Raw genomic sequence first — 20,014 nt, forward strand, 5'->3', positions numbered from 1 at the left:
AGTATCTTGCAAGGATCATCATGTAAGAAGTTCCATACTTTATCTTCAACTAAAATGAAGACCTTGTTGAGAATGGAGCATATTCTGGACAAATACGGCACACTGGTTAGTCTGTCTGATGCTTTTGAAAGGTAATGTCAATCAAAGTAAGTATTTTTGGCAAGGTGCACAACTGTCTTTTGAGTACTAAAGACACTATGAACTGAAAAGCCATCAAAATAAACTATTTTTAGGTCTCTTATGAGTAACTTAAAATACAGTCTGTCTACTCTATCAAAATTATTTATTTTGTGAGAGTAAGTAAACATTAACTGCTGCTGAGCATATACCAGAGCTGCTGTGAGAGAGGTATTTTGCTGACTCAAAAAATGCCTATGGAAAAGAGGTCTGGAGAAGTCATAAAGCCACCACCTAAGATTAGAATTTGCGACAGAAGCACCCCAAAAAGCTTGGAGAAGCAAGGTGTGGGAAGGAGGTTTTAGAAATAAGCAAGCTGTTAAGTGGAGATGCAAACAAGGCCTATTGTGGGTGTATGACAGGGCTTAAATTTGAACTGAGGAATGAGAGTGCTGAAAGACGAGTATTTTTCACTCATAGAAAGGCCTTCCTTGACCTGCATCCACTATTGGATGCCAACTCTGTTTCAGGTAAGACAGGGACAAATTTCAGAAAGCTTAGAGGAGAGCAACAACTATCATCGGGAACAAAGAAAGCACTGCCTCAGGGCTGAGGGGCGAAAGGGTGATCTTGTTAACATAGAGTAGACAGGGCAATAGTCTTATTCCAACATGTAAAAGGGGATAAATCTTCTACCGAAACACTGAAGTATTTAAGTTCAAGGTCAGACATCAGAGCAAATAACGCCCTCCCCAAAAAACTCCCAGTAGTGAAGATGCAGAAGTACTGGAAACAGCTTCCTTGGAAAAACATGGGATCTCCATGTTGCACGTCTTGAAGAAATGGCTAAACAAACATCTGTCTGGGATAACAGAGGCACAGCTTAGGTGTTCAGTACCGGACCATATGTATCGATGACATGACTTCTGTCTTATTTTCTGTGATTATTTCATTTCTGAAACCTCTCCAAAACCATCTGATAAAGCAATACAAAACTAAATAACACTGTCTTGATTATTTAAGCTTGTTTCAAAATAGTAATAAAAATCTTACAGCATCCTATCACTGTGCATTAAAGGAGTAGGAGGGAAGCAAGCAAAGCCCGTGAAGAATCTGTTTCTAATTTTTAAGGTATGCCCTATCAAAAAATCTGTGGTATGTCACTCCGAAGAACCAGTATGTCATGCAAAACCTGGAAAGTTTAGACTTCATTAAGTGTAGAAAAAAAGCAAACCACTGTCCAACGTTTAGTTATTCAAAAGCATGTTTGTGAACTTGTACTGCTCATGTAAACCTTGGATGCAAGTAAACCTTAACCATACAACAGGCTGAATACTAAAATGACAGGTTTAAGCCTTCAAAGACAGGTCTGTTAAAACAATGCTGTCTAAAACACAACTACACAAAACTCAATTAATTTATAAAATTAATTCTGGGTAGAAGACAGATAAAACAGTTTATTTATGGCCTCCGTAGAACATCATGACATGATGTGAAACAACACTGCTGAAAGACTGCACATTCTAATGCCCGTTAGAAAGTATTAATTTGAAAAGAATTAAAACCAAACTGATGCTTTTCTGAAATCATCTTCACTCCAGTACATTTCATTAGCTACGAAGTATGCTGTATGACATGAAATGGACAACCTGAAAGGTCAACCAGAAAGACTGTCAGATCTGCTGCACCAACCACGATTTGCCTGGATGTAGTTAAAACACACGAACCTCACCAAGGCTAAGTGTTGAATCAAGACATCTACATTAACGGGCCTCTGACAGACTAATACTCAATTTTTTTTATACCACACCGAAACCACACAACACGAGCACCATTACAAGATATATAGCATATGGATACCATTAAAGCTCAATTATAATGAATACCTGCTCATTTATTTCTCTAAGCGCTACTGCAAGGAATGTAGCAGCCGTTTCACAGATGTCAGCTGGAAATAGTAGCCTTTCATTTAATCTGCAGAAAGATTGTTCCCTCCTATTAACTTCCTCATAAAGATGTGTCAGTGTTGTAACAATAAAAACGTAATTTTAACGTCAAGTTTAAACCAATGAAGGCAAATTTCTGGAACAAACTGCTTAGCTGGCTCACTAGCCTCTTTTTATTTCCTTCTTAATAGCTCTCAGACTATCCCACCACTGTGCAAGTCTCATTTTGTCTTTACCCTCTGCTATCTGCATTCCTATGGTGTCATCCTAGCATTTACTGCTAGGGTTTTATTACTGCTTGTTGGTGGGCAATAGATTGTTTAATATAGAGCAAACCAACTACTCCGGTAAGTCTTTACACTCAGTTACACCAGATCCTCTAAGCCAGCTCTACTCAGTCAGGTTACGGTGTACTAGAATGAGCAAGGACTGTTCATCAAAAAGCAGTAAACACAAGGTCACTCGTTTTTTTAAGGCGATGTTAGAGCGAGAACACCATGTATTTTGGATGTTGGCCTGATGCCACCACCTAACTCAACTCTCGGAAGTGAGCCCACGTCAGCCCACTGGACTAAGTGAGGCTGTGTGTTTTCCACAACATATAGACATGTTTATGAGACTCTACTCTTCTCTACCCTTATGCAAGTCAGCCTGTATTGAGTTCAAGGTCAGTGCAGAACGTGATCATTCAAATACTGGTCATTGGGTCATTCATTCTTAAGGTTGACCTGCCGGGCATTAGCTCTCTACTAGTGTAATTCCAAACCACAGGGCGAAATTAGGAAAAAAAAATTAGCAGAGAGTCAGCCTACAGAGCACCCAGTAATCACTCCAACAGCGGCAGGCTCCAGCTGCAGAGGAACGCTCACTTAAAATGCTCAGCCAGCCATACCTTTGATATGATAATGCCATACAGTTCGTTTGAACACGTACAGGACTTCTAGCAACCGCTCACTGCAAAATACCATAGAGAAAATCCAGACCAGGCTCAGCCGATACAGATTCTCTAGTAAACCTCATTTTCTCCCGACCGAAGAATGCAGAATTCAAATCTTCTTTTACAGTTTCTCTCTCAGTATTAATATCATGCTGGTCATCACAGCAAAAAGCCAAAGATACGACAGAGGATCGGCTTATGTACACATGCAACTCATCAGTGATCATGAGACTGAAAATAAAATTTTTCTTCTAAAATAACAATAATAATAAAGCCATTAAAAGCCAAACTACCTATCAAAACTGGACAGAAACTGGAGTTCTGCAGTTAACATTCCATACCTTTTAATACTATGAGGAAAAGCCACAGGGGACTACAAAAAGCCATGAAGCATTCATATATATGACCGAATTTGCTTTTGGAGGATCTCTTGGACTTCACTGCCCACGTCAGTTCTGCAAACATCCATTCTGTCAGCACTGCTGAATGAATTACAGCACTGGACATCACTTAGGGTGACGCTTCAAACTATCCCTTTCTCCAAACAGCTGCTTTTCATGTGACTATTCTTATTTTGCCATGTGCAAACTGAGATTTATTACTGTGAACATTCATGAAAATTTTGTAACATTGGTGAGTGTGGAAAAAACACTTAAGAAATCTGGAAATAACACAAAAACTTAAGATACTGACAAAATGGTTTGAAGCAGACAAAAAATAATGAAAATAAGAATTGTTCACAACCATGTGTCTACACAGAAAGAAAAAAGCCAAATTGCTATATTCTTTATCTGGTTTGTTCCAAAATGAATTATTCAATATGACTAATGCAATAAACTGAATTGATGCCCATTTTTTACTTTGAAATATAAGGTAATTAATTGAATGAGAATTTGTTGATATGGACAACAATTTGCAGTATTTCAGGATCCTAAGCTGCTGTGAAATAGAAATTAGAAGGCATGAGATGGTGAACACCACCATGCGGTATTCACAGTCATTAATGCCAACCAACAAATTTCAGACAATTCTCAAGTTCCATTCTTTGAGATTTTTCGGGTGTTTTGGGGTTTTTGTTTGCTTGATTTGTTTTGGGGTTTTTTTTGTGTGTCTCCAGGAGTTATGCAAAATGCAAATCCAATATGAGATCTGCATGAATCTTACTCTCTACCACTAAACCAAGAGAATTTCCTAGTAAGTTATTTTAGACACTGTCATGTTTAACCATAAACCACAGCATGGCAAGTGGGGAAGACTGGAAGGAACACTTCAGAAGCTCACTCCCGAGCTTAACTAACCTGCTAATGAAGACATCCACACTGATTCCTTGTTCCTAATTATTCACAAGCCCTTAAGCCATAACACATCCACCACCATCCACCTATCAGAAAGATCAGACTGATTAAAATTCTGTAGCTAATACTTTCTTTTAAAGGACGTAATAACTTAGGCAGTTAAAGTACACGTCCAGGATTGTCCTCCAGCTGAGGAGAGTTGACTCTATGCCTGCTAAATCCCTGCAGAAAGTCTTAAGTACTAGGCAAGAAGCTGCTCTGGCAAAGGCTGTCCATCTTTTCCCCTGTTGAACTTGTGTCACGAAACAGCTGAGAGGACAGATTCCCTGGGCTCAAAACTCCTGGCTTTTGGTCTCTCAGGACACCTTCTCTAATGCGTTCTTAGTGAACACTTAACAACAAAAGCCCAAAAACAAGACAAGCAAACCCTGCAAGAGTAGTTTGTAAATAAAGCAGGTTTTCTTTGTCTGTTCACTGACAGCGTTAGGATACTGAATAGTTTCGGACAGTTTTCAGAGTCCGATCTACATAGACGCTTTGTGCTTTTTCCCCTTCAAATGTTAAAAAAAATACTGAAGATAAACCTTATTGACAAGATGACAATACTTTGTTCACCAGCGTATTTTAGGAGATCAAATTTGACAGCAGCCAAACCAGCCAGACTGCTTAGTTGAAAACTGCAAACCAACATGACAATTACAGTAACTGCATTGGTTAGGTTTATTAATTTGTCACAATTTAGTCAATAAGAGTTTTAGTAACACCATCATATCACTTGATTAGTTTTGAAAGTGATTGTCCTAAGAACTCCATTTAATTGGAAACATCTCAATGTATAGAGTACAGTAAATTCTCAGTAGCATTTTAAGATTATTCAACACAAACAGGTCATTTACTGACAACTGCTTCATAAGAAACTTCAGTACAACACCGGAAAAGAGTGAAAAAGAGTTCTAAAAAATACAACTGAACATCGTTCCTGAAAGATACAACTGAACTTCAGTTCTCAGCATTATTGTAAAAAGCCGTATCTAACATCTAAGTTGGTAAAACCATTCGGAAATGGAAAAGATTATAAAAATTTGAGCAAAGGTTAAAGAACAGTTGTCTACCTTAAAACAGATGATGATAATTTGTCAGGGCTGCACTCATGCCCAGCTGCACATTAATTACCAGATTAGAAAGTTCTAATTAATTTTCTTAATTTTCTTAATATCACTACACTGCTTTTCTTCCTTGAGTTAATAAAAACAGATTGCAATCAATCTTGGTTAATTCACGCCGTGGAACAGAACTGCTGTAGCTATTTCTATATGCGAAAGGCACCATTTGCATAGTTCTTGGTGCAATACCCTGCCTAGAAGCTGTTATCTTCTGACATTTTAATGAAGTGTTGTAATAAGGGAAATAAATTATAAATTATAATTTGACTTAATACAGTTAGTTGAAAAACTTCATAAGCTTAAAAATGAATTTTTAAAGAATGTTCTGAATGACAAAATTCAGAAGTGGCGAGTATTTTGACATTATTTTCAGCTAGAAAAGAGGTTTTACTTGTAGTTACCGTGTTGAAAGACTTAACTGCTGAGACTTTTCACATTTTTTCCAGCAGCTGACTTTGTCATCTGAAACCATTAGAAGTGCTCCATACCCGTCCGGCCTTCACAGAGCACAAATGGCAAGAAATTTTAAGAACTAGTAAATGAAAACAACTTCAAAGAGATACAGACTAGAGTTCATCGGAGTTCTGATCAAGTTCAGTTATAAACACTGACAAGACAATTAACGCAGCATTCAAGCAGTATACATTTTCCTGTATTAGTATCAAAACATGTTTTCATAAGACAAAAAGGGTTATTTAAGGGTTCTCACATGAGGAAAGGAGAACCAAGTAAAACCAATGCGCCCTTTTTCATTTTAGTTTATGCCTGAAAGATGTTCCATTCCTTCAGCCTCACTGCCGCTTCAAAGTTATTTCTTTCCTCTCCTTGCTTCCCCTCCTCTGTAAAAGATAAGAACGAGTGTAGAAATATGACAATAATGACATCATGGATTCCAAAGAGTGGTAACCTATTGTACTCTGATCTAAGAGAAGTCTTCGTGCGGTCAGCTTAGGTGTCAGGAAGAGAAGACTGAATATTCAATAGCAAATGAAGGCTGAAAAGGTTTTGAGTTTGGGGTTGGTTTACTTAAAATTTCTGAAGTCTCCCAGAGTATGGTTAAAATGAAGTAATTTGGTATTTGAGAGAAACTGGAGATAAGAAAAGGGATTTTTATAAGCATATATAGCCTTCAGCAGTAAAGCCAAGCACAATCCTTTTTTTAATCCTTTCTCCCAGAAGTCCCTAAAGCAGCCCAATTTGCCTTATACTGCTAAATGTTACAAATTTTATATATTTATGCATATATATAAACCATGTGTGTATAGATGTATTTACACACACCTACCCCTGAATGAATACCAAAATTTGCCTAAGAATAGCTTGATTACTGCACCTTCCAGAATATTCAAGTACTTAAATATCTTCGAGACCTTAAGGAACAGCATATTACATGATAATACACGAGGAGAAATGGGACTTACGGATCAACTCTTCCATAAAGCATCTCACCTTAAGGCAGGAGCTCCAGCACGTGTCCTGTTTGGGGCACTGCAGGGAGGCAGAGGAGTAAATCAACTGGGCAACCTCAAAAATAAGAGGGAAGGAAGGGGCTGAAAAACAAGTCAACCCAGAAGCCTCGGAAGATATATGTGGGACAATACCCAGTACAGCTCCCAGACACCGATTTTTGCAAGCTATGAAACTGAAATATCTGAAAAAAGATTCAGAAAAGCATCACTTAGATGTGTCAAACATGATGCACCCAGGATTCAGATTGCTCTTATGGAAGATGTGTGGGCAAAGGCAGAATCACAGAAAAAAGCAAAAAAACCCCTTCCATCAGAGCTGAAAATCATTAATGGAGTGCTTCTCCTTCGAAACAGAAATGGATTAGAAGAGGTAGCAAGCACGGAAGAGGAGTAGCAGGGTTAGAAAATGCATAAATTAGAGCAGGATCAAAGATGGATTGCAGTATTTCTTGATTTACAAAAACTAGACAACTAAAAGGCACTGGATGATCTCAGAAGCTTATAACAAAAACCCGCAGCTTAGGTTAAGGATTCAAATAAGGTCTGGATGCTGAAGAGACTCTATGAGAACAGTGTAGCTGTTTTCCAGCCAAAACCAGCCCCATGACCTTACTGAGACAACTGCAAGTAACGACAGCGCTACAGCCATCTGTGTTTGTGGCTGAGATTACTGTTAAAAAACAAGGACATGTTCCGTGTTCAGCTGGGTGTACGAAGCTGGTCATAAACCTGAGAAAACCCAACTATCGATCAGCATTTTTGCAAGCGAGGAAGACAAGAACCCTTCCATCATTTTAAGGTTCCTGAAAAGAAACTCTGCAAATCTCACCAAATGTTAAACCTAACTTGAACAATTAACAAAAAAACCCCTTCAGTTTCTGTTAAAATCTAAAGCTAAAAATCAATCTGCACAAATGCTCTTATTATTCTGATACAATGGACCGATTTCTAGAGAAAAAGAGAACCTATTTTATGCTGATTTGATGCTTTGAGGGCACTTTAAAAGATTAAATGGAAAACTGCACTGAAAGAGATCTGATGTATCCATGAAAACAGATACACCATAAATTTCAGCAGAACAAAAGATGTCACAGGCAGTTATGACGAGTCAGCTTAAAAGGACACTGATGATAAAAATGGCATATAACCCACCCGTCAGCACTGGCATAATGAAACCGAAAACCAAACTTCAAGTTTCCTAGTATTAATAAGATCATGAAGTACTATAGAAAGAAGTTTACAATTCAAGTAAGTGAAACAGTTACTTGTGATACACATGACACATAGCAACTACATCAGTGACAGGTGGGGGTCCAGCTGTCCAGCTGGGGGGTTATAGTCTGGAGGAGCAGCACTGAGAAACCATATAATGATGAGTAAAGATTTACACATACATACACACACACGTGTGCCTATGTATGTGTGTGCACACCTATAACAAAAGATATACTAAAAGGTTAATGACTTATAGAATTCTTGAAGGGAAAAATGTATTTTTAGTGAAAAGAAAATGCAGTCTTCTGTGGAGAGTGGAAGAAAAGGACAGCAGAATCTCTTCTCAGTAATGATTTCTAAAAAATGTAGTTAGCAGCTGTCCTTCACGCGCATTATTTTAGGCCAGTAAGCACAGAGTAACTACAAACATTAACCTACTGTTTAAACGAGAGTTTATTTTAGAGTCTAAAATAGAGCTGACTTTTGATGCTAAGTAAGAATCTTGTTCCCCCAGTCTTGTAATGCTGAACAAGTATCGTTCTCTTACGTACATTACTTAGTTAAGACAGCCAAAGTATAGAGGTTGGTGGAACTCAATCCTCATTATCCACATCACAAAGACACTTAACACTAGAGTAGGAAAAAAGGCAACAACCACCTTGCCATTTTTATATTACTTGTTTTAAGAATGACGTGCTCCATTTTAGAATTTATCCAGGTATAAGTATTAAAGCCATTTGAGCTAAATCGCACAAGCTAAATTACACTTGATAAATGCCCCCTCTCTCTCCCCTTTTCACGTCCATTTAAGGAGTTCCCCAATGAACTCTGGAGCAGTGGATTTTGCAGGCAAAATCCTGCAAATCTACATACTTTGTAGCAAATATACAAAGGGAATCATTTGTGTCTTCACAATTTGTCATTTGGAAAATTCATAGGAGGAACAATCCTAAAGTACCTATTATTTAGTCAAGTGTTTCCCTGAGGTGATTTGAATTGTGGTGGGAGTGACCATAAAGTGCTTGTGCTCATTTTATTTATTTAACGAGGGATGAAATCTGTACACATTTTTTTCCTTCGCTCTGAAGGAAGCCTCTTCCAACAGTCATATTTGGTCTATTATAAGATTATAAATTACTGGAGACGGATTAAAATTAAGACATACACGATACCAGCAATTGAAAGGGAAATGCTCTTTAACCAGCGCAGAGATTAATGTGCCTACACATATAGGTGTGCCTACACAAATGTGCCCAGCTGCCAGCACAGTCAATAAGGGCAAGGGAGGGCAGCTCAGCAGCCAGCAGCCCAGGCACTAGGGATTTATTTTAGGGGAACTGTTCCTCAAGCTACTTTGCAGTGCCTGGCTCCCTAATAATCATAACGAGAGCTAGTTCCTAATGCACTGGTGTAAAATAAGAACGTGGCTCATCTTGAACTGAGCCTCATCCTGCCCATCTTCACATTCTGTTCCAACTCTCAAATACATTTGGCAACTCAGTACTGCCAGAGACAACCAAGGGCTCCCTTGCTTCTCCAAGGCAGTAGTATAACTCACAGTCTTGAGATAACTCAAGGTGATAGCAGCAGTTATCCAGCTAACACAAGAACACAAGCAACACCAACATCTAAATACTAATTTCTAAAATCCTATTTTCAATAAATGCCCTTTCAAAATCTTGCAGGCAGATTTCTTCGGGGAGCGAGAACAGTTTTAACTATGAGGAAGCAAACTGAGGATCTGATGGAACTTCCCAACACTCGTCACTATCCACTCTATGTCATCGTGTTTCAACTAGAGTTAATTTACAACCAGAGAAGTGGAAAATTTGAAGTACCTTGTTGATACATGTCATCTCTTGGTACATGCTATAGATGGCCTGGGTGAACTTCCTACTCCCAGTTTCTTCTAGGGCAAAACACCAAATAGTGGAACCTGCTTATCCTGACTCAAAATCCCTCCCCCTTTGCAGTGCAGAAAATTTTCATATCTTCTTTATAAATATAAACACACAAAAAAAGGCAATTTCCCCCTTTTTTTTTAAAGCCATCAAGACAAAACATTTATGATAGCTGGGGAAGGTTTTGATACCCTGAAGAGGGTATCTGCTGAGGAGGGGGACAAAACCCATGAAGCGAAGACCAAGATCCTCCTGTAACCAGCTGGCTTCTGCAGGACTGTCTGGCAGAAGGATCGTTCTGTTTTATAAGAGAACACTACCTCTTGCTGGCACCACAGAGATCTATAAAGTGTTTGCAATCAGATGTTTTATGCTGAGGAATCGCATTGCTAATACTCACACGGCGTTTTACACAGATAAGTAGTACAATAATTATGAACTTGTAAGTATTTACACTCATCCTACAGTGCACTAATGAACTGTGGGGAAAGAGAATTTGGGACTAGAATCTGCTTCCTTTGGCTATAAAGAAAACACTTGAACTGAGAAAGACATTTTACAATAGCAGTAATAGGTCCCCAACCCTTCCTGTGTTACTGCCGGAGGGCAGCCTCCCACTCAAATTCAGCGTTACAGTATTGAATTGAAGATGCTGTTTAAATAATACAGCTTGACATTACGGGCTATCACCAAAATAATATTTTTCTTGGTTCTTTTTTCCCCACTGCCAAGAGTTCCTTGAACTCTCTCATGGAATTTTATTGCTATTTTTGTAACGAGATTTTTTTGCACTGTTTAATGGTGAAACAGACACCACCACGGGTCAAAAGTATCTCTGCTGAAAACCACACTGATCTGTACTCATACCTACAGTCAAAAAATCTAAATTTTAATAACAGTCTCAGACCAATTTTTTTTTTTAATTTTATGTGTGACCATGGAAGATTTATTTATGGGAACTCAAAGGAAAAAAGGAATGCTTTTTTTTATCATTTTATAATAGTTCATTTGATTCTTACTGAATACAAAGCACTAATCATGCAATGCAGAACTGGCTACTCATTTCAGATGAGACAAAGACATGGCAAGCAATCTGCTTACTGTGGTTTTCTAACGTTCTAAACCAATGAAATTGCTAATCAGGTGACACATAACAGTGTCAAACACAAAACTATTTGCAAGTTTATTTTGCATCCAGTACTGACTCAAGAAATGTAAACTTGTTTATGAATTGTGCAATGAACCAGTAGGTTAACCGGCACCCAAAATGGCCATGCTGTTAAAAAAATGTACACTTTGCTGACATCATCCTTGTCACTAGTTACTCATGAATAGGATTGAATTCATTCCTCAACTCTAAAAGTTAGTTCTTTCAATTACTTGCCGGAGGTCTGCTTTTATTAAGGGAAAGAGACCAGTATCTCTAGAAGGCACATCATTCTATGCCAAAACCACATGTTCAACACCAGACAAATAAATTTTAGATAGGTAAAGTTCAGCTAGGATTTATCTCTTCCATCCAGCACTAACACAAATCCACATTGTGATTGAGACACCTGAAGGCAGAAGTCTGGTTTCAATTGGTCTGGTTTGCTACAGGGGAAAATCTCAGTGTTTAACTCAATCTCCAAATTCCTTTTGTTGCTATTACCACTTTAATTTATTACATCAGTGGAGCATTTACCAAAACCACACACAAAAAGTCTTTATCAAGCATGCAAACTAGACTACTTTTAGCTTCTTCTCCTTAGGCAGTTTTGACTTCTCCCTCTAAAATTATGCCCGAATTAGAAGGAATAAATTAAAGAGTCCATGTGAACACAACTTCTGCATGGTCCTACAATGACAAACTGTGCAGACAATGTACGTATTTACCCTTTAAAACCCATTATTTTTTGTCAAAGACAGTAAAATGTGAAGAATAAGCTTTATTTAACTCTATAGTCTTTTTTTTTTTAAATTCGGTTTGGATATTAGAGTGAATAGTGCAAAACAGAAAATTTAAATTAGCCTTCTTGATTGAATCTCTGCAAGAAAGGGCTTGTTGACTTACTAGGACAAGTAAAAGCATGAAGCACTAATTCTGTTAAAGAATATAATAGCATAAAAACAACTTGACGTATAGGAAAATTTTGTAAAATAATGCCACTATCACGTTTCAGGCATTTATGATAGCGTAAGTGGGAGAATTAAACCGTCCCAAAAGGTTTACTGAATTTACGTGCTTGGATCCTTATTTAGATTTTCCAACTTTCCCAATGCATTAAGATTCCTTTATAAGCTATAAAGGAATATGCTCCTAAGCGCATTTATTATGATGGTTTAGAAAAAATCCCAGGATTCAAAGAGAACCATTCTGTTATACATTAAAATCTCTTCTTAGGAGTACTAGAGTTTTTTCTAATGAAACTAGAGACATTTTGAAGGCCATCTATTCCTCAAGTGATTTAGACACAAGATCTTAAATACGTTTTGAATTTGGGAATTACTCTTAAACTTTAAAATATTTCCCAGCAAGTTCTGTTATCTAAAGACCAACATTTCACAACTCAGTGGTTGGTTTATCAGCCGCATTTCCTCCTAGGTGGAAGGTGCTGAGAGATAAGCTCCTTTAAATGCCTGCAACCTAAACCACTGCCAGAACTCTGAAATACCAGAGTCTGTGCCCCAGAAGAGACCAACACCTGTGCCTGGGTCACCCTGGCACATGCTGTGGCATTTCAGCATCAAACCCTCCCCAAAGCAGTCAGGCTCTATTGGGCAAGCCAGACCGGTGGGGGAGAGCCATCCTGCTTGGCTCTGCCATGGAACATGCCACTCCTGCCACAGAACAGGGACCCCAGCTGGTGATAAAACTTAAAGCATTTACATTAAAAAAGCATGGGTGTATTTTTCCCTATTATTTTCTTTTTTTAAAGAAATACGGGAGAAAAAAGATTGTTTGTGAAGCTGTGCTGTGTGGGTGTATCTTCTTGCTCTGAATCTCTAAGTCTCTCTAAGGGCTCAGTAGCTCCAAGGAATTTATTTTCCAATGCTGAACGCTTTGAGGCCTGGAAAGACCTATGACATAAATATTCTGTACAAAACGTAGTCATTTAAAAAATAAAAATATTTTTTAAAAATAAGCCAAAAGAGGAGATTGCTTTAAAATCATGCTGACAACATCCCAGTAGTGTAAATATTGCAGTTTTGTCACTTCCATCTCAGTTACCTACAAATGAGCAACTACTTCGTTCAAACAGTTTAGCAAGGCCTCTGCTATCTCACTTTGTAAAATATGCGATATTGAATTCAACTCAGGTCCACCCACTGTTAATGTACAACCAATGTTGAAGTGTAAAAGGCAAAGAACTCTGAGCTGACATCTGGCACAGCAGTTTACATTCACGTCAAGCAAATCTTACTGCTCCCTGTGGTTCGATTTTATTACAATTAATTGAGTTTATTTAAAATTTATCCTTTTTGACTTCTGTTAAGCTTCCCTCCTCTGACCCACTCCACCCATACCTCACAGCTCTTCCTTCTATACAGAATTTGCCGTGGTTGCTATAACCATAAATACTTATCTACTTTACATGATGTAAGCCAGTGGAACAGGCACAGCACCCCCCTTAGATACAACACCACTTGCAAACAGGCTGGACATGCAAAAAAACCAGTTTGTTCTGTTTCTAGAAATAAAAATATTATTTATCCCCGTTGAAAACCTTTTCATTAAGGTACAGCACACTATTTTTCAAAATTTCAGGTGCACTTAAAGGGTGTATGATACATTGATTCCTCATAAAAAGCCAGGCACCTGAATGCCTAACAGTATTGCTACATCGCAGGACACAAGGGATAATAAATAATCTTAAAACAACTATTCAACTGATGAATGCATAGAGAGCAAACATTTTATGGAAAATACATTCTTTCACATAAGAATGCTTCTGGGTTGCTTATTACAAAGTAGTAAAGTGGTCTGATTGGAACTAATAGTGACTAAAAAAAAAGATTTGGGTCTGCTTTCAAAGGGGGGGAAAAATGATATAAAAAGACAATTTTAATCTGAACAATAAAAGATATCACACAGAATCTTATACTCAAAAGCATACTCATGACTGATCCAACAGAGGAACAACAATCTGGTTCTCCTCTGTATTTCACAGGTGGGCGTCATCCCATAAAACAAGCCCCATACAGCTTCCTTTTTAATAGCTACAGGGGTAAAAATACACAGTTACAGTAAAAAGGTTACTTGATTCTGCAAAGATGATGCAAGCCGGTCATTTGTTAAGATTACCTAACTCACTAACAGAGCTATAATTTCAGGGGTTTTTTATTTCTATACATCTGAGCGGCATATTACAGAAATACCCAAGCAATATAATTGCTCAGTCATAACTCACTAAAAGTTTTTAGAGACAAGGGGAAATGAAAACTCTAGTGCGAAGAAGCTAGATCATCATGGCTCACTGAAGAAAAATAAAGGATCATGAACTAGCACCATTTCCAGAAGCTGTGATAGCTGGTGTTTTAGATGTACTGAAGGACAAATATATAAAGAAAGGTTTTAGGTGAGGGAGGAAAATAAATAAGTAAATAAATAAATGAGGCTTTGCCAATGTGTGTCCCTTATCCCCAAAAGAAGACTCAAACCCATCTGTCAAGCCATCACCCCTTCATACACATTCTCCCTCTGCAGCCTCTTTGTACCAGTAACACGGGTACTCAAATCAGGAAGCGAGCTGTAAAAGGAACTTCAATTTTGGCAGTGTAAGCAGAAGTGAAAAACAGATGCTGAAGGTGAACTGGGGATACAGAGCAATAGCAAGAACATCAGAAATATGGAAATGCAACCGAAACATTTAGAAAGAAAGAAAGAAAAGGAAATCCTGGTGCAAACTACCAACCTAATCACTTAAAATGTACTTCAGAGACAAAAGGAAATGTTACAAATGAACACTCTCAAGAACTAGCTAATAACCTTAGCTGTACAGTAGTAGAGTGAGCTTTTTAATATGCTTGATAATAGGGTTCCACAAGTAAGACAATAAGTGTCCCACCGTCACCAAGTCATGAGGAAAAAAGCAAGATGAAGAAAAACACTCGAAAAGAGAAAGTGCAAGACTTCAGGCGGATGCCTTTGGTATGGTAGGACACACTCAGACAAAAGTACGTATGTATGTTTACACAGAGGCATGCAAGGAGAGAGCCAGTCTATCTGTGATCATACAGGATGAGTAGAGAAAACAAACGATTTTGTGAAGGACATTTGCATAGTGAAACAAATATCCAGCTCATCTGTGAATCCAAAAATAGTAATTTAAAAATAACCACTGACACCCACAATCTATTGTGAGTGATCTCCAATTTGAAGTATAAATCAAAATAAAATCAAATAAAATACTAATCAGAAATGAGGCGTATTAGAGCTGTAATATATGCAGGCTTCAGTGGCTTAGTGTTTCCTAAGCCTGGATGACAGCAGATTTGTTTACGCACAGTATTATGGAAGAGTCATCTATTGAAGGTCAAATCTAGACAGATCTGCAAGGATTCAGAATGAATAACCAAGAATCCAGCATATAGCGTAACTTTTTCTGCTCCAGCAAAAGAAGTTATCTCAGCAGAGACCCTCTTCCACTTTGGTGCCAGATAAGAAGTTAATTTCTTTTGCATTACCACGCTGCGGTGTCTGTGGCTGAGATCTGTAGTGTACCACAGCAGTTGTTGTGAGAAGCCAGGAACAAAGCCATGAATACCTGCCACAGAATGTGAACTATTTGCAAAAAAACCCATTAATATGTTTAGTAGGTAAGCAAGAATTTAGGTAAGGGCTACATATAAGACAAGTTTTTAGCTTAAATAGCTTAAAGATGTTTAAGTCTGCTATGCCGAATAAGGTGCTGTTGTGTGGAGACTACAGACATATGCCAGGGTTTCGTCCTCAGCTTTTCTAAAAGCTTACAAACAAATAACCAATAAACCTCGAGCTGTTGTGCTACTGAATTTGTGCAGAACTCATTAAAGACTGTTGAGAAGAGATCATTAGCATGCAGGTAAGAAACCAGTCAAATCCAACGATCACCAGTGGGCAGCAGTTAATCAGCCCCTTCAATAATGCACACAGATGTGCTCCTGCACACAGATGTGCTTTTTGTTTTGCCTCCCTTCTTCTGTTTGAAAGGAAGGCCCCAGATAAGCTTGTCTGAACTGACATACCAGGGGGTTCTGCAGGAGTGGAAGCCTGAAGCAAACACAGCCAACCCAGCAAGCACGGCAATGTACCCTCTGGAGAAAAGGTGCACCCCTAGATACAGACTGAGCAGAGAACAGTGGAAGATGCTGACTGTCAGGGAGGAAATCATGCAAAAAACCCACACCGACACACCCACGTGAAGTGCTCCTTGATTCACCGTCTTGTGATGGGTAGTGCTGTGGTTTATTTGCAGTATTAAGATAGTTGATGTGTCCTTACAAATATACAAATACACCCCACAGATGTAACCCTCAGTATTTTTCCCCAGGCAGTGCAACGACATTTTCTTTACCAGTGCCGCATCACTGCTAGTAGACCAAGGAACTGATGACATCTATGTGGAGTCAGGACAGGGTGCAGAACAGCTAGTCACTTGTAGCAGATATTACTCTTCTTTACTGATAGGCTGTTGAAGAACATGCTGATATTGCATTTGAAAACAGGTAAAAATAAGAGTACAGCGTGGCTGGAAATGTTAACTTATCAGAGCAGCACATCTCCTTTTGCTCTTACTCATAACAACACTAAAAGCGATAGAGGACTTCAGGAAAAATGATGAGCAACATACTAAGTGACAAAAAAGCTGCCTTACCTTACTCTGAGGTGAATAAATGTATTTCTATACGCATTCTTGTTTGTGTGAGGTATATCTATTGAAATGTCTATAAACTGTAGAACTGAGGATCTTATGTCAACTCTTACCTAGCTAGAAAGACAAAACCTGTGCAGCACCTGTAACAGCTGTATGGTGAAGATTGTTTCAGTATAACTTTTGATATGATCCAGTCACCAAAAAGCAGTTGTTTTACCTCTTAATATTAAGCAACGCCCAAGGTATTCCCGTGGGAGTATTGAAAGCAGGTAGCAATTTCTCACCAAGCTCCACTGCCTTCTTTCGGAAAACCTGAAAGTTAAGAAAAAACAAAGTGTTGGAAAATGCATTGTTGCTCCCAGAAATTAATTTAGATAATCCTATTATCAGGTCATCTCAGCACAGTGAAGCATGCCTGCTTTTTTTAGAGTGACATCAATGGAATGAAGTAGCACAACCTGTTTTCTGCTCACACAGTACCGTCAGAACTTCACACAGCAGGATCACACAGCGACGATGCCAGAAGACTTGTGTCTGGCATGACCAGCATCAAGCCAGAGACATCAGCAGGGCCAGTATGTGTTCCTTCCCCCCCCAAACCCCTCCCCCCCCAATAAAAACAATGGTTTTGCAGCACCACAGACTTTATTGCTCACCTGCCTTATACCCAGATGGTATCAATGCCATGATTAATCCAAAACCTAGAATATACCCCTACAGGTAACAGACTTAAGTCATCCTTAGCTTCTAAAGAGTTTCTGCCTTCATCTTAAAAACAAGAAGGGGAAAGACCCCAAATTAATATGTGCCCACAGAAATGACAAACAATTTAACATCAGGAACTTTTGGGTCCAGAGTAATAGTTACAAAGCTGGAACAAAGAGGATTTTGCTCTCCTTTGACTGCCAGCTCAGGTTACATTAACCTGACTTTCTGAGCACTGAGCGCTCTAGTAAGAGAGCTTTTAATTAGAGAAGCAATATTGTTCCAACTTAAATATAGAAGCGTATTTAGTGATTTCAGCATGTGGATGTTCTCGGCCTATTTGCTTGGAATTACACCGAGGATCCTGCGCAACGCTGAAGGGGATTATCCCAGGTGAAGTAGCCAAAATAGCAAAGTCACCTTCATCATCCTCTCTAATAATGGCGCCCTTCAATTCATCCCCCACTCCCAAGACATATTTATGGTGGATTTTTATTTATTTTATGTATTGGAAATCAACTGGTACATTTGATGTGTCTTGCAGTGTAGCCAAGCACAGTACAGCAAATTCTCGGAGAATGAGAAAAGTGCCCATATGTTTATGTGAACACATAAAGAATGACATATGCTGGTCAAAACAAGGTAATGAAATTTCTTTGCACGTAAATAAAAGACAATTCACAAAATCTCACTTTCTAAAAGCCACTTTGAGGAAAGGTCTTTATTATTGAAAAATACGTGATCAGGAGAGAATGCAAAACTCTGAGATAATCATGATATCCTAAGGAAGCTCTGGACTACCCCACAGTCTCTTCATAGGACACAGATCTCAAGGTGTCTGTGACAACAGTCCAAGACTTCAAATTACATTACAAGACATTTTGAGGGAGGTTAAGTAATTTGAAGCAAATTAAGGCTGGAGTCAGAGAACTTTTGAGTGGATGGCATGTGTGTGCTGGGAGAAACTTAAAGCAGGGCAGCAGGGCAAACAGTTTGCTTGGAAATCCCTTCATAATTTATGTTATTTCTGACTTCTGTGTTTACTGATTGTGTTGATCCTGCTGAGAATTAGCAATGGATTTAAAATCTTCACCCAACACACAATTCAGTTTCCTCAAGGGTTAAAAACAAAACCTTGAGAGACACTGAGAAACAGTTGATGCGGAACATAATTATCTCTTCATAGATTTCCTTGAGAGGAGCAAGCAACCCGAACCCAGGAGGAGCACGCAAGCTTTCTCCTCGTTACACTACACAACCACACTTTTTCACCTTTTTCTGTTGGACCCAAACCCACGCTTTGCTCTTTCAGCACAAGGGAGGCCTCCTCAGCCTTTCAAAGCATGGTGTGATCGGCTCCTGAGCTCACCTTCGCACCTCTGCCCTGAACCAGTGGCGTATTAACAGGGGAGCGGTTATGACGACCCCCCAAGCAGATACGACGACCCTCCCCAAACAACAGGCACACAAGGACCCTGAATTTCCGTAGAAGCATCTGCACAAACCCCTATCTTTAGCCACACGCAAAGGGGTAGATATTTTACAGACGTGGTTAAAGGTGCTGTATGTACCCTTTTTAGATGGGTATTTAAGAGATCTCCCTTTCAAAAAGCACACACAGATGTAACCTCAGCAGAGGCAGCAAGGCTCAGTAACTGCTGTACCTTACAGGCTGTATCAATCCTTCGTCATTAAAAAGATTACGTGCAAGCTCACAAAGAGGTCTGTTACCATAATTGCTTCTGGACAAAAAATGTAACATTTTAGTGTCTTAATTAAGATTTTACATACAGCACAAGTGTTTTCCTTTCAAATATTTCTATCAACTCTCATATATTTTTTCTATAATTTAAGGCCCCAATTTCTTTCAAAATAAAATTGCCTATTTCATGGAAATGTCAAAAATAATGGTTATCAAAAAATAACCATGTCCACTACAAAGAAGTAAGGAAATACTGTTTCGCATATGGACGTAGAAGGAAAAATGTGATTTACTCCTGATAAGGACAGTGCTCTGAACACCAACATCAGAACATGCAGAGAAGCTGGGTGTTCTAAGTTCTTTCTTGTCCAAAATGCAGTAAACAATTTTCCTAGTAGAAAACCAGGAAAAGAGAATAAAAAAATTATTTTTAAACCATCACAAAATTTTGGAACAAGTCTTGAGGCGAAGACGCACCAGAGAATTTCATCAGGTTATTACCAATGTATGCTGGTGATTTTCCTTCCTTTTCCAAAGTTAAAAAACAAAGTCAGCTATGGACATCACTCAGTTTTATCTCCAGGGATAATTTAACATGGCTGAACATCTGACCATTAAATCACTGTCTATTAGGTAGGACTATATAGGCAAGTATGACAAGAATACACCACCACTCTGAATGACCGAACACAATAAATAGTAACTTCACGCAGCAAAATTACACTCTT

The 20,014-nt window shown here is 38.6% G+C and overlaps 1 protein-coding gene across 1 annotated transcript in view; it reads right to left on the reverse strand.

Annotated features, from left to right (window-relative positions):
- MAN1A1 (mannosidase, alpha, class 1A, member 1) overlaps positions 1-20,014 on the reverse strand; it is a 111,447-nt gene that overhangs the window by 47,149 nt on the left and 44,284 nt on the right. Inside the window, exon 4 of the mRNA XM_010139225.1 lies at positions 17,097-17,191. Coding sequence (XP_010137527.1) covers positions 17,097-17,191 — 95 coding nt within the window. The remainder of the gene's footprint in view (positions 1-17,096; positions 17,192-20,014) is intronic.

Source organism: Buceros rhinoceros, unplaced genomic scaffold (genome assembly GCF_000710305.1).
Source record: "Buceros rhinoceros silvestris isolate BGI_N320 unplaced genomic scaffold, ASM71030v1 scaffold1117, whole genome shotgun sequence".
In the NCBI taxonomy this organism is placed as follows: Eukaryota; Metazoa; Chordata; class Aves; order Bucerotiformes; family Bucerotidae; genus Buceros; species Buceros rhinoceros.